At 36.0% G+C, this 14,673-nt stretch overlaps 2 protein-coding genes across 3 annotated transcripts; both read right to left on the bottom strand.

Annotated features, from left to right (window-relative positions):
• Positions 1–5,764: 5,764 nt before the first annotated feature.
• LOC117783421 (general odorant-binding protein 57c-like) lies at positions 5,765–6,336 on the bottom strand. The gene is made up of 2 exons (XM_034620822.1): positions 6,266–6,336; positions 5,765–6,203 (listed from the first exon to the last, which is right to left on the bottom strand). The coding sequence occupies exons 1-2, from the start codon at positions 6,329–6,331 to the stop codon at positions 5,835–5,837; spliced, it is 435 nt and encodes a 144-aa protein (XP_034476713.1). The 5' UTR covers positions 6,332–6,336; the 3' UTR covers positions 5,765–5,834.
• Positions 6,337–7,136: 800 nt separating this feature from the next.
• On the bottom strand, positions 7,137–8,729 carry LOC117783420 (general odorant-binding protein 57b-like). Of its 2 annotated transcripts, XM_034620820.1 has the most exons (3): positions 8,649–8,729; positions 7,639–7,767; positions 7,137–7,573 (listed from the first exon to the last, which is right to left on the bottom strand). In XM_034620820.1, exons 1-3 carry the CDS (start codon positions 8,712–8,714, stop codon positions 7,220–7,222), a joined length of 549 nt encoding a protein of 182 aa, XP_034476711.1. In that variant the 5' UTR covers positions 8,715–8,729; the 3' UTR covers positions 7,137–7,219. The 2 variants fall into 2 exon arrangements, with proteins under 2 accessions (XP_034476711.1, XP_034476712.1); XM_034620821.1 differs by lacking the exons at positions 7,137–7,573; positions 7,639–7,767 and adding an exon at positions 7,829–8,587 and having other exon boundaries at positions 8,649–8,724.
• Positions 8,730–14,673: the final 5,944 nt, after the last annotated feature.

Here is a 14,673-nt window from a genome sequence, read left to right as displayed (position 1 = left end):
CCATAAGCTACCTGCCAGTCAGGAGCTGGCCAGCAGGAATGGGCAGCTGGTAGGAATCGGCAGGACTGAACGCCCGATTAAATGCATTTAAATGTGTTTTCATCATAATTATGCATATGCAAACATGACTCGACCAATTCGCCCAAGCTGCCCCTCTCGATAGCGTCGTTGGTTTTCCGGGAGCTTAAGTGCTTTAATGGCTTTAATTATGTTGCATGCAATTATTGTCGATGGCACACAATGGTGGCGGCTCCCACGGTGGACGCCAGTTCTCTGCAAATGCATCGAAAAATTATTTAATTAATAAGTAAAAAGCAAATGGATAAATCCACAGCACGTTTGAGGGGAGGGCGGGTAGATCGGAAGATGTTCAGGGGAAATAGCAGCATCTGCGCTGTGTTGCTTATGAGCATAAAATTCAATCGCTAAATTATGCAAATATGCCGCAACTGCGACAATCTGTGATGGTGACCCAATATGCACAACGATACGTATACGCAACGTGGCCGTTACCGCTCCTTCTGCTACTGCCGACTCCATTGCATAAACAAGTATGTGAGATTCAGACAGTCGCTTATATCCTTGTCTGTGGGTAAAGAGGATGACGCGGTGCGACGCGACGTCGAGTTCATCGATGACGATTTTGCTGCAATTCCGTTGCCTAGTTTTTTGGCGTTCAGCAGAGCACAAAAAAAAGTAAAGGAGATGACAACTGTCAGAGAGTATGAGGCCAACGTGTGGGCTCCGTTTTGGTTTCGGCAATGGTTTCATATTTTTTCCCCTTTGCTTTTTGTACGTCAACCGCCGCCTTTCCACCGCTTTTTGCGGCTTTTCTTTATGTATGTTTGCCACCTTTCTGTGTCAGTTAGTTGCCTGGCAATGGATCGGCATCCGGATCAGGTTTGCGGAATGGGTTACAATTTTATTTCGGCGACGTGACAAACGCAATCAGCGTCAGTCACATGTGTAAAAATGTTTTCCGCTTTATGCGTACTCTGTGCGTGCTCTGATGTCTTGGTTTGATGCACAAACACCACCAGAATGAAGAACCATAGAGCTTGGCATGGAAATTACTACATATGTATTTATGTGTTTGAGCGGATTTTGCCCAATACTTGTATATTGACGTACTCCTTTGTGGTACAGCTACACTTTGATTTGCACAAAAAACACTATTCAGATTTCAGTTGTCAGCATATATATAATATACCATTTTTACAAACAAAATCAGAGAATAAATTGGTTTTAATCTTGAAAAAAAAATCAAAAATTTAAATTTTATGTTGAATTGACTACGTATAACATTAAAAAATCAGCCTTAATAACTTTACCACCCACCTATCAACTACACAGCTCTACTTGACAGTCACAGATATTAATTTTTGTTTGTTTTAAATTAAAGATATCGAGCTTGTTTTAATAATCGTTGTGTGATTATTGACAATATATCGATATCACGATGAGCGATTATCACAAAAATTACGGTTAGTTTTAAGTGTTGCCATTTTAACTATTATTATGTTTTTAGTTTGCTAAATTAAGCACTTTTATATTGCAAAAGATAAACAAAATGTTTGAAATGCTATTATATAAAGACCAAGCAATTTTAGCAAATGCTTTATCTACTTTTGGCACTTAATTGATTATTTGATAATAATTGAACTAGTGGAACCATTATTGTGAACTTGATTCGTTCTTTTACACAGTATTATTTGCTGATTGATTCAAAAAATGCCTCGGAGAAAAAGTTATACATTTGTGTATAGACAATTTACAAACAGAAGGTGTAGGAAAATTAAAAAAAGTGACTTTTCAAACATTATTTTAATTTAAATTTAACCTTTTTTTATTTTATTTTATTCATCATTCCAGCATGCATTTATTTCTCTGAAGAACTGTATAACTTGTGTGGCTATGGAACTTTACTGAGTGAGTCTCTATTTCACAATAACACACACTTGCATACAAACTAACCTTAATAAGACTTCTAAAAATCAGAATCAGAAATGTCAAGAAAATTGCATTTTTAAATTTTTATAAAAATTAAGAGTTTAAAAATTACTTGAATGTAGTCAAAAATCAGCAGATAAATTCAATTTGAATGAAATATCCAGAATATTTAGATTTTTTGCACCAGTGAGTCGAAATCCAAGAAATAAACGTTCAATTTGGGAATTGAGGAAATATTCTTGTTATGTGCTTCAAAATGTTGCTACTTTTATTTGTGACTCAATCAAACATTTAAATGCAACCTTATATATACACTGTTGTGTATGTTTATTTATGCATGTATGTGTTGAGGATGTGAGAATTATCTGCTATTTTGGTATAAAATGTTTGCCAATTGGCAATGGCAATTGAATAGTGTAAAGTGGGGAATGAAAATTCAATTGCTATGTCGAAATACACGTATTTATTAAATTGTCGACTAAAAATTATGTATGCAATTTAATTGAAATTATTCATGTGAGAAGATTTTTCAAATATTTACGTACAGTCCAGTCCGAACATGCTTGTGGCTAATTTTTGGCATTTTTGTTTGCCATCTCAAAACAAAAGTTAAAATTTAATTAAACCTATGCAGACGTATTTATCTTTGTCTTTGGTTTTTGTTTTATTATTTACATTTTGTGTCATTTTTACGCGTGAACTTTGTTTTGGGGTCTAACGCCTTTTGTCTCTTATAGTTTTTATAATTCTCATTTTCTCAATCTCTCTGTGTGTTCTATGTGTGCTCTGGGTTTTTGGATTTTTCATAAATGTTGCACGGAGCGCACTTCCTGTTTCCTGTGGCCGCATTTTGATGATGAAAATAAACGGAAACACAGATTTTTGGGTGACCAAGCTCAAAGTTTAAACTTTGAAGTTGCCTCTGCCAGCTACGGAAGATGGCGAAATTGTGCTCCAAGCACTTTTGCCAAAAAAAAACTCTCAACAAAAAACCTACTTTTGGTCATGTTCTAGCATAGTTTTTTGGCTCAAGAAATTCGAGTGAAAATTATTTTGAAAACTAAAAATTGAGCAGTAAAGTGATTTGGTGTCATACACTTTGTCAGGTGCCAGGCAGTTGACATTCTATTAACTCCTACATATTTGAGGTGCATGCAACAGGCTAGGGAAATGTTGCATTGGTTGCCTGCTTACCGAGTACATGGACATTATGCAAATGCTCAGGCTTCCACTTTCTTTGGCCAACCTACATGGATGGAGCAGTCGTGCCTTAACACCTGGTTGCCAGGAACAAACTGCAGGTGGCTACGGCATGGATATCCCGTAGCACATTCAATTACCCACATTTCCATTAACTGTCACCTCAGCACTGCAATTTTTCACACAACTTAAATATTTATAAGGTTTATTAATGCGCATGTGAGCAACGACGCGACGTGGAGGGGGAATAAAGGAAAACAATTATAATTATTTATTATAGCAAAAAGTGCGACAGTTTCTGTACTGTCTGCAAGCCTTTGTCTTGTTGCATCTCTGTGTGTGTGTGGGTATGTGGGTGTGTGTGTGTGTGTGTGTGCAAATGTTGCCAGTTGTTGCAGAGCGGCAAACGAAAGCGAAACGAAACTGTCGCGGGAATAGCAATAAATCATTTATGCACCAGCCTTGCACTTACACAGAAAGAGAGAGAGAGAGAGAGAAAGAGAGAGAGAGACAGAGCTGCGTTGCTGTGTATAAAGTAGCATAAATCAACTTACACACCCACTCACCCAAACACACACACACACACAGGCACACACACACAGAGACGTGCCTGCAGTCATATGCAGAACTTGCGCGAGTTTCCCCCATGGAAAAACGCAGCAGAAAAACTGCAAACTTACGCGTTTCGCTTCGCCGCCTTGTCGAGCTGCTCACCCCCCCTTTCTCCTCTGGACCTTACCTTGCTTTGTGAGTGGATGTCAGTACCTCATGTGTCCTTTGATAAGCACCCTTGAGCAACAGCAACAGCAGCATCAGCAGAGCATCGAAGCATCGAAGCATTTGAGCTGCATCTGTGGCATAAGCAAAGACGCTTTTCGATTTCGTCGCAAAAGTTTTTCTCCATCTTTTTTGTTGAGACTTACCGAGTTCTTTATTGGCAGTTGTTGAAGTGTGTAGAGTAGTGTAAACTTGTTGGTCTAATTTCATTTCTTTGCCGCGGCGGAAATGCAACTCCAATCTAATAAGTCTTAAATTTGTGATTGAAATATACATCGATAGTAAAGAATATTTTAACAACAGTAAAGTCAGATCTTAAAACTTATCTATGTATATAGTTATTTTGATAATATTAATGGCTTATTTTGTTTCAGATGAAATATATATTTGATATAGTTGAAATGTTTCTAATATTTTGTATATTATGAAAATGTTTGAAAATTTAACAAAGTTATTTAATATAGTTATTTTAATAAGATTAATGGTTTTTTTGTTGCAGATAAAATATACATTTCAGATTGTTGAATTGTTTCTAATATTTTGTATATTATGAAAATGTTTGGAAATTTAACAAAGTGTTGAAAGCTTTCTTTTGCATTCATAACATTGTTTTTTGCATTAAAAATATATTTAATAAATTTATTTAAGCTTGTTTATGACATGAATATATATATATAAATATATTATATATATTTATTTTAGCTTGTTTATGACATGCACAAGCTGCAATTATCATTTGCCGTATCTTGATGGCTTTGGGCTGTAAACCTTTATTTGTGTGCTTATTTAACTTCCGTCGATTTACAAAATTATAATTGCTCCATTCCCAAAGCCATCTCCTACCGGCTACAACCGAAAAAAAAAACAGGTCTTAGCCGCACATCGTCATGGTTTAAAGCGTTGCATAGAGGAGTCGTGTCGCGTTTACAATGCGCTTCCGCCTCATTGTTGTTTTGCATGTTGACATGGCTGGAGAAACGTGGCAGTCGTGGCCACGTTACTCATACGACGCGTGGGCGGGCGTGTTGACAATACACAAGCATATTTTTCTTTTTTGCCGCTAATGTGGCACACCCCCCTACTCAGACAAACATACATATATGTACAGTTAGCAATACACGAGTGTATGCAATGCGCGTAAAGTTGAAATGACAATCGAAAGCCAGGCCAACAATGGCAGCCAGAAGCAAAGCCGGAGCCAGTCAAGTGTGTGGGTGTTGCAGCGGCTGTTGCTGTTGCTGTTGCTGTACGCCTTTTCTTTTCTCTTCACATACACAAGAGCAACAACAAGCGTTACAACAATGCAACGTGACAACTTCCGTTGCATTCGCTGCTGGCATAAAGAAAAACAGCGTAAAACTGTAACGGAATTGCATTGTGAAAAGCAAAATGTTTTTTCCTGACACACGGCAAACAACAACAACAGCAACAACATTGTCATTCATTTTGAAGACAGAAGGCCTGCAGGCTGATAGCTGCAATCATCTATTATTATTATTAATAGTATATATACATAGGTATGACATGTTTTACTCGTATCTAACTGTCGCCCGTTAAATGCATACATTGTTATCGCAAATCAATTAAAGCTGCACGCCAATACAAATGCAACATTTTGATTCATACGCCCCGTGGTGCGCAACTCAATTTCATTTAATTATGCAAATCAGCCAAGTGCGGTATACTTATTAATTAATTGCATTCTATAGTTGCCACTTTTTTAACACACTTAAATTAAATTTATGAGTTTTAGAATGAGACAAAGGACTAAGTGAAAGATATCGAGTATATTTGTTAAAAATTGATCGCTGAGTGTATTAAACCAACAATTCCAGGATAAAGTTCAATATATATATATTTCCCAAAAAAATGCTGTTTGTTGTTTTATTACAAATTGTTTCAGATTTTCACTCAGATTCGTTGTTAAATTCGGTCAAATCAAGATTGTCTGGTAAACAAAACAGAAATGAAAATGCATATTCACACATATCTGTCATGTGATCATTCTCTTTTTTGCACTCTACGAATGCGGCCCGATCCTTTTCACTAAGTTTGCCATGGTTTTCAACGAGTTCAATGTCTATATATCCGCTGGAGTCGACCACATCCAAATCCTCAGCCAGACAATGTAAAAAGCACTTATACTTCCTTTCAATATTATCCTCATCCTCCTCTAAGCTAGTACTGTTCATGAAATCGACATAATCCATTTGCGTAATGTTGTTGGCCGCCATACAATTGTCAACCGCTTGAGCCATATCGTCCTCAGAGTAACTCTAAAATTTTTAAATAAACTCTGAGTCTTTTCATTATTCTAACTTTTAGGCAAAATACTTACTTGAACTAGGACAAAGAGAAGAGCAAAGAAGATCGCAGAAGCCACACTGTTGAAAGTACTATTCATTGTAAAAAATGTTGTTCTGTTAAACAGAAATAATATAACTAAATAAAAAAATTTTCAATCGGTTCTTATATACGAGTAGCGAGTATTGCAGGTTTTTCATAATTAACTAGTTTCGATTAAAATATTTAATAATTGGAATACATATTAATTACGTTATCATACCAATAATTGACATGCCTTTTTCATTATTTTTAATATATTTTATAGTATTCATAGACAGTTTATCTACAGTATCTGGATCGTGTCATTTGCGTGTCTAATATGGCTTTCGTTTGCTTTGGAGTTTGTTATTGAATAACCAATTGAATGACGAACAATTTATTTTTTTAAAACAATAATAATAGCGTCAATAATTCTATTTGTTTATTACTACACATTTAAGTATTTGTATATTCATCCCCATCTTGCAGATCACTAATATCTTCATCAGCTGCCTCCACTGTGGCATTTATTAGCTGTAGATCAGTGAAACCCACTATTAATTCTGTTATAAGAGTTGTACATTTAAGTTTAATTGAAGGGTTCATTTCAATTTATTAATTTTTGATGAAAGAAAATATACTATATTTATTTTGATTGTACATTTGATTTGCTCGTTTGTTTAACTGGGTGCAATTATAGTTATAGTTGTAATAACATTGAATCATTTCGTTGCTCCGACTTTATATATCAAAAGAGCCAAGGAGAATACAGGTAAACCTCAACACACAGGCTTTCAGAATTAAAATAATCTTTTTTTATTACAACTTTATGTTTAAATACTCTAATAAAGTTATATAATTTTTATATAAACTAAATTGTAAAGTCATTGTCATTGTTCATTGCTTTATTAAGATTTAAGATAATTTAGAGTTGGTACATTTGTCTTATTCAATTTGTTCCATATTCTCACTTGGATTCGTTGTTGAATTCGGTCGTATCCAGATTTACAGATAAACAATTGACATATTTATAGGCATAGTTACACATATCTGAGATGTGCTGATTCTGTTCTGTGCACTCTGAGAATGCAGCCCGATTCTTTTCACTAAGTTTGCCATGTTGTTCAACAAGTTCTACATCTACGTATCCGCTGGAGTCGACTATATGCATTTCCTGTCCCAAACAATATACAAAACACTTATACTTCCGATCAACAGTGTCTTCAGTTTTGTTCAGGATTTCGACATACTCCTCTCGGTCAATGTTGTTGGCAGTCATACACTTGTCCACCGCTTGAGCCATATCGTCCTCAGAGTAACTCTATTATGTTCAAAATCATTTTTTTAATTCTAAAAATATTTTTCTATTTTGAGCAATAGACTTACCTGAACAAGGACTAAAAGAAGGCCAAAGAAGATACCAGAAGCTATGCTGTTTAATATAGTCGCCATAATGCAAATTGCAGCTGGGATGAACAGAACTGATTTAATAAATCCCAAGCGGTTCTTATATACCTGTTAGTGCACGTTTTCGTAATTATTTAATTTTTGTAAGTGTATAAAAGTAATTGAAAAATATATTAAACACGTTATCAAGCCTGTAATCGACATGACTTTTTAATTTTTATTAATATATTTTATAGTATCCATAGATATTTTAACTATCGTATCTGTGTCTGTTGAAATTATAGAAATGTGTCATTCGCGTGTTTAATTTGGATTTAGTTTACTTCAGTTAAAACATTAAATCAACTTATGAAGCTGATGTGATTTAATAACTATGGTAATTGAATAGCTAATAAGTAAAATTGTTGGCTTAGCGCTTCTACTTTTCTGCACATTTTTAACTGTTTTCAACATAGAGCGTATCTAAGAATATTAATAAAATAATAATGAATTTTATATATTAATCACTGCCCAGCGTGGTGGCCGTATAATCATAATCATCCGGCAGCTCATCTATATCTTCATCCTCATCATAATCAATCACAGGATGATTGGCCAGGTAGGCGCACATAACCAGTTTAAAGCTGTAGGCGCACTGTTCATTAGGTGCACCTGCCATGCACTTGATGATAGCCTGGGCTGCCTCCTGTGTAGCATTTATTAGTTGCAGGTCCAAGCGACCCTCTTGGTTCAACCATTTTTGAGGTTGCCGTTGCAGTTGACAGTCAATGCTGCACTTGTATTTGAGTTCAACTTTATCGTTAAGCAAGTTCGCTTTATTCTCAAAGGACTCAAACTTTTCATACTCTTCGTGTGTCAGATTATTAGCATTTAGACAGTCCACAAATTCATCATAGCTTTCGTCAAAGAAGTCAAATGGATGACGGCACTGCATTGATATGGTATCTTTTAAGTTCTATCTTATTATTACACATTTCACCAGCACTTACTATAACCAAGTTCAACAATGGCAAAAGCAGCAGCGCTGAACACAAAAATGTCTGTTGTTTACTCATTATTGTGTTGCAAACTGAATCGATTTCTAGTAATTCATTTGATTTTTATAGATCAGTAGTTACAGTGAAATAGTCAAACCAGTTTGTCGCAATTATTCTCGAAATTAATATCTCGTAACTTAGTTACAGTATTTATTTTAATGTTGCGTACTTTATTATTTATACAGAAATGAGGAGTGTATTAATTTTCTATATTCAAAGATTGTGTATTAAAGATTTTGATAGTCAGTTTATGGCATCAAAAAATGTTCCTACATATAAATCAATTTGTGGGTAAATCTAGCTGCAACCGGTTACAACTATTAATATACAGTATACAGCATATAATTATAATTATTATAAGAATTGCGACGCTCATTGAACCCAGTTAGTTTGAATATGAAAAGTCAGCTACTTAGAAATTCCAACTAGTTACATTTATTGGAATTTCCAGTTGATTAGTGAACATACGATCTTATATAAAAACTGATGAATAATTATAAATTTTTCTTGAAAGCTTATCAGATCTGAATTAAAGTTATGTACAAATTATGTACTTTCTAGCAACAGGCTAAAGTCAAGTATTTTTATTGAAGTTCAAATATGCCTGTAAACCTATTACCAAGAGGAAAACCTGCGAAAATAACAACAAATGCAAAGAAAAGGGGAGCCAAAAGCTCACGTAAATTTCATTTTATACGCAGTGAAATTCACATAACATTTCCTGTCAACATATTTTGCCACACTTTGCTGCAAAAATGAAGCGACAATGCAGTAGCAGCAGCAAGGCCATTACGCCGCACCGTCACACACACACACACACACACACACACATACACACTCACACACACAACGACAAATTGGGCTGACAGCATCGGATGGGGCATTTCTAACTACGAGTATGCGACCTCAACACCAGTTACTTACACTAACAACAATAGCAACACCAATTCGAAAAGCAACATCAACACCATCACCAAACACCGCACCAGAAACTCGCTACAACAAATGAAAATTCCAAGAATATTCGCATTCGCAGTGAGTTTTGGCTTTTGCGGCTGCCAGTCGCTGTTTACTTGGCTTCCTCGGTTATTTACGGCCTGCAAATTTTTTTGCTTTTCTATTTGCTTCTCCATTTTTTTTTCTCTCATTGTTCGTTTCCTGGCATTTTGCCAAAAGGGAAATATGTGTTGTGAAAATTGCACATTTTTATAGCCATCGCTAGGTGCTAAACTACGTCCATGAGCCGAGCTCCAATCCATTCCATCCCATCCTTCCGATCTCATTGCATGTTTCTCTCCGCTGCTTAATTGCGCCACTGTTTTTTTTCCATCAATTTTTGATTTATAATGAAAATTACAGAATTTTCATAGCCCCGCCCTTTAATTGGCCAAACATCGCGTTTTGTATAATTTGATTATGGTCCTTCGCTTTGGCCATGTCAGTCGTGCCAGTCGCTAATTAGGCCTATGAAACTCAGACGCGAATAGCTCGTTTGGCTTGCTGCATAATTTATTTTTCATATGCAACATCATCGTACAATTGCCAAACGCAGGCTATGCAAACAAACAAGTAATCTAGAATAAGCTTACCAAATTCGGAATGCTCTTTATTTTAGAACATGTTTTTCGTGTGATCATTCTCAATTTTACTTAGTAAATAGTGTTATCGTACAGAAAGCCAATTCTTATCCATTTTGATATCCCCGAAAGTATGCTATATTTATTTTGATTGAATATCAGTATCAGATTTGGGTGCCACAGTGTTGGTATATGATATTTCTAAATTTATTTTATTTAATCTCTGAGTGTTATCTTTCATTCAATTTATTAATTAATATTTATATATTTATTTCTTGAATTTTTATTTAATAAAATTAAGTGACATGTTGTACAAGTATTTGAAATATCTCAGTAAATGGCAGATACCCTTTGTATAATAAAACAATGAATAATTTTTAGCTATTCAAATATGAATAAATGTATACGCAGCAAACTCAACATATAAATAGTCAAATTACGCCCAACCCGATTGTACAAAGATTTTAAAGTAAATATATATTTGTATAAACTAATTTGTACTGATTGTTGATTGAAATATTTACTGCGGCTTCTGAGAACCCATAAAATATAAAATAATTCCAAATGATGATGATATACAAATTTGTGCCAGCATCAATTTTAAAGCAAAATATTTAAATAGAATCTAAAACTTAAACGTATTTTGTTGCATGTGCTGACTAAATAATCCATTGTCTGTTAGAACATGCGTTGGAAAGAACGATCTCATAATTCATAGACAATATATTGAGAGTTTCATGGGGAGCTGAAAACTTCTGCAGTCAGTTACTTGAAGGTTAAGCAACACAAACAATGTGGCCTCCTGACAGCTCCTGCCATTTATTAAACATGTCAGTGAGCAACGAGACAACAGAGGGTCGAGGGAGTCAAAGTGGAGGACTGATTCGGAGTTGGAGTTGGAGGAGCTGCTCTAGCAGCTTGTCGCTTGGATGCCACCTATGCGATTTTGTACTCTATCACAGGACTACAAAACTTGCTATGAGCTGAATAAAAGTAATGTGTAAAACTTTGGATGCTTTGCGTAATAAAAATAAATAGCACGCGACTTCTACATGCATGGCACGTATTTTGCATGCACTTTGATGTCACACCCCATCCCGCAATCACCGCCCACAAAATATATATACATATGCATACATTGTTGGCACGTGCGTGCACACAAAGGAATGTCTAAAGACATTTGGGATATGCATAAGGACTGCAGCTGTAACCAAGGATGTAATGCATTCTGCCCAAAAACGATTGTTAAGCGAGCAGCCAGACAAAAGCAAAGCTGTTGCACAATGAAACTAATTAATTGCTCAAATAGCGCAGTCAACGTCAGTTGCCAGACTTTCAATGGTTTGATTTTTTTTCTTGAACAATGGCTTCACAGATCAATTAGCAGTTTATAGTTGCTAATTAGTGTAGTTTCTTTTTTGGGATCAGCCCAAACGACGACTCATCAGGACACCACGATGCCAAGTTTATTGAAATAACTGTGAAATTATAGTGCAACATTGTGTTGACTCGTCAACATCTCAGCAACTCGACACACTGTCCCAGGAAACTGCTCCTCTCCCAGCTGATACATCTAGTTCGTAATTGCAAAAATTTTAATTAAATGTTAAGTGTTGGCTTCTTCTTTAAGCGGTCATAACTGCAAATGGTCACGTGGCAGAGCTTTAAGTTCCTGGCATGTCAAATGGGATATGAGCTTGCCAGCCGATTGGGGAGTGGCATTCCGCCCATAGAAACAATGTCCGGGTTGGACCATGGCCATTTTTAACTTTTCACACGATTTGCACGCCTCGCTGCATTTTAAGACAGTTTTTCTATGTTTAAATATACCCCAGCGGGGTAACCCAACTATGAGATGCAGTTTGTTGAAGTAAAGCAAGTATTAATTGTATTATTCCTATTAATATAAAAGGAACTTTGTCTAGATCTTTTGAATAATTTTTTATTAAATAATTAAATTTAAGAATAACGTATACATACTTTATTCATGTTCTTTTTTTTGAATAAATAAAGTTTTTAATTAAATTAAGCGGATTCATTTAGAGTATACAAATTTCGATACTTTGCAGACAGCTATTCTTTTTGGCCCTATTATATTTTGGCTTGCAACTATACAGCTTAAAGTTTGAGCTCAGCGAATGGTTGCGAATAGTTTTAGTTTAGTTGTTTCTTTTTTGTTTTTAGTTTTTTTTTTTGTTAGTTAGTTTTGTTGTTTTAGAATGTGTCGGTGCCTGGGCCGTTAACTAAAAATAAACCGAGTGTTAAACGTGGCTTACACGTTGGTCATTTTTATTGCCAGAGTGTTCCGTCAGCTGTGAATAATCGCATTAGTTGCGAAATTAAAAATTACAAAATAGAATAGATAAATCCGCCCACGGCTGGCCGGAGGTAAGCCTTTTGTTACCAAAAGGCAAAACTATTAACTGCCCGTGCTGCTTTTTTGGGCCAGATTCTAGTTTCACATAATTTATATTAAAAAGTATTGCCCCTGTTTGTTAATGTGTGTGTGTCCAGTCTCCTATTTGTAAAGATTTACTGCTAATTGAATTACTAAGAAGGGTTCTGTACGGCAGGCTTTGTAGACGTGAAAATTAGTTAAGCTGATTTCCAAACTTAATGTGCTGGAAGTTAACTAACTGGAAGTTTGTGTAAGCCTGTCTTATGGAAAAGCTGTTGGCCAGAGGAAGGTACCTCATCTGATCAGAATATTTTAAATTGGGTAAATTTGTTATGCCCATCAGAGATTTATAAGGATTTTGCTTCGTTTGCATTAAGTTTACCCTGAAACCTTAAGGATTATAAAAGAGCCATTACAATAGGTGAGAGGCAGAAAGTAGAAAGAATTTTCAAATTTTCTAGTTGTTAAACAAATGCTTTATTTCTTATAATTTTGCTTTGGTTTTTATTTAATGTAAGGCAGTAATTTCTCCTCTTCCTTCTTTACACAAATAATTGCATGCTTCAACACTTTGTGCTTTATATTTGCATTGCCTACTTTCAGGCTGGGGATTAAATGCGCTCCAGTTCGTATCTTTCGCCTACTTACATTATTGAATTTCTGCAAGTCATATCTTTTATGCATTTCTCACTTTGACCGGCAAATGCAACAGACAGCTGCAATGGACGTCAACGACTATATCCAGCTTCCCCAGATTTTTCGCCTTCTTATGTCCGGCAGCTGGGGGATAAAGAGAGAGAGAGAGAGCGTTGTGTGTAAATTTAAATCAAATCTTCAGGCATGGAGCGAGTGCTGAAATGAAATCAATTTCTTTTGTAAGACATTTGAAAGGTTTCAAATGATTTTCAATTGTTGTTGCTGCCTGTTGCCTGTTGCCTTGGCCAAGTGATGACAATCTCCTGGAGCAACCAATGTATTGACTTCTTCTTATATGAGCTTCATAATCCGATTTCAGTGTTAAATGATTTTCCATGTATTGTGCTGCCAAGTGACATTTTCATTCAGCTTTGGCTTTTGTGTGCATATTGTGCAGTTCAACTTTAACCCCGCCGCGTGAGTTCAATAGACATTGTTGTTGATGTTTTTAAATTCTTGTACTTAACCCTTTTGACTGCACTCGCAGGCGAGTCGACTCATTACTTGAGTGCTTAAATGAGCGTTTGCTCTTGCCTCTGTTGCTGTTGCTGTTGTTGCTGTTTCTTCAACCTTTTGTGGCAATTTTGAGTGTGCACTAGAGTTTTTAGCTAAAACAACAAGAGGCCAAAGTTGTCGCCCTGCTCGTCATCATCGTCTGCTTTCTTAGTTGCAACGCAGCAGGTGCAGGATTCTGCCTCGTTTTGTTTGTTGCAAAGTGCACGCCAAGCGTCATTGATGCTGACGTTGATGTCGACGTCGGCGTCTACGCTGGAGTCTACGCTGGAGTCTACGCTGGAGTCGTCTACGTCGGAGTCTATTCGTCGGCATCTCCTTCATTCCTATAGTAGTCGTCAAGCTGCCACTTGTCACATGGCAACAGTTTAGTTTTCTAACCACTTGCTGCCAGTCGACATACACAAACATCTACACACACACACACACACTCACACACTTGAGTGTAAGTGCGCCTCAAGTTGCACTTTTACATACAGCAACGGAAATCAACGCTGTGCAAAAAGTGCCCCCAGTCGCCGGGCAAATGAATAGAAAACAGAAAACAGCAACTATAAAGGACAGAAGCCTGAGAATCGGTCGAGTCGACGCTTATGTAGTTAAGTTGTTGTCGGTAGAAAAACGATTCAGAGACAGGGTATGCAGGACTTGTCAATAAAACTTTTGTAACTGAAAGTAAGTAAGAAAATAAAATTAAATGATTTCAAAAATATAACTCACCATATACTCATTGTCACATTGTCTTTTACAGGGTATACCATAGTTGCACACATTCCTAACACTTGTTGTTATT

Source organism: Drosophila innubila, assembly GCF_004354385.1.
Source record: "Drosophila innubila isolate TH190305 chromosome 2R unlocalized genomic scaffold, UK_Dinn_1.0 1_C_2R, whole genome shotgun sequence".
Classification (NCBI taxonomy): domain Eukaryota; kingdom Metazoa; phylum Arthropoda; class Insecta; order Diptera; family Drosophilidae; genus Drosophila; species Drosophila innubila.
The sequence above is the reverse complement of the archived record's forward strand: the minus strand, read 5'-3'. Positions and strand labels throughout refer to the sequence as shown.

What these genes read in the sequence shown, in the direction of transcription:
- LOC117783421 (XM_034620822.1), bottom strand. Translation starts at nt 6,331, where the DNA reads ATGAATAGTACTTTCAACAGTGTGGCTTCTGCGATCTTCTTTGCTCTT. An exon ending in TTCTCTTTGTCCTAGTTCAA is followed by an intron (nt 6,204 to 6,265) that starts GTAAGTATTTTG and finishes TAAAAATTTTAG; the next exon opens with AGTTACTCTGAGGACGATAT.
- LOC117783420 (XM_034620820.1), bottom strand. Translation starts at nt 8,714, where the DNA reads ATGAGTAAACAACAGACATTTTTGTGTTCAGCGCTGCTGCTTTTGCCA. An exon ending in CATTGTTGAACTTGGTTATA is followed by an intron (nt 7,768 to 8,648) that starts GTAAGTGCTGGT and finishes GTGCACTAACAG; the next exon opens with GTATATAAGAACCGCTTGGG. An exon ending in TTCTTTTAGTCCTTGTTCAG is followed by an intron (nt 7,574 to 7,638) that starts GTAAGTCTATTG and finishes TGAACATAATAG; the next exon opens with AGTTACTCTGAGGACGATAT.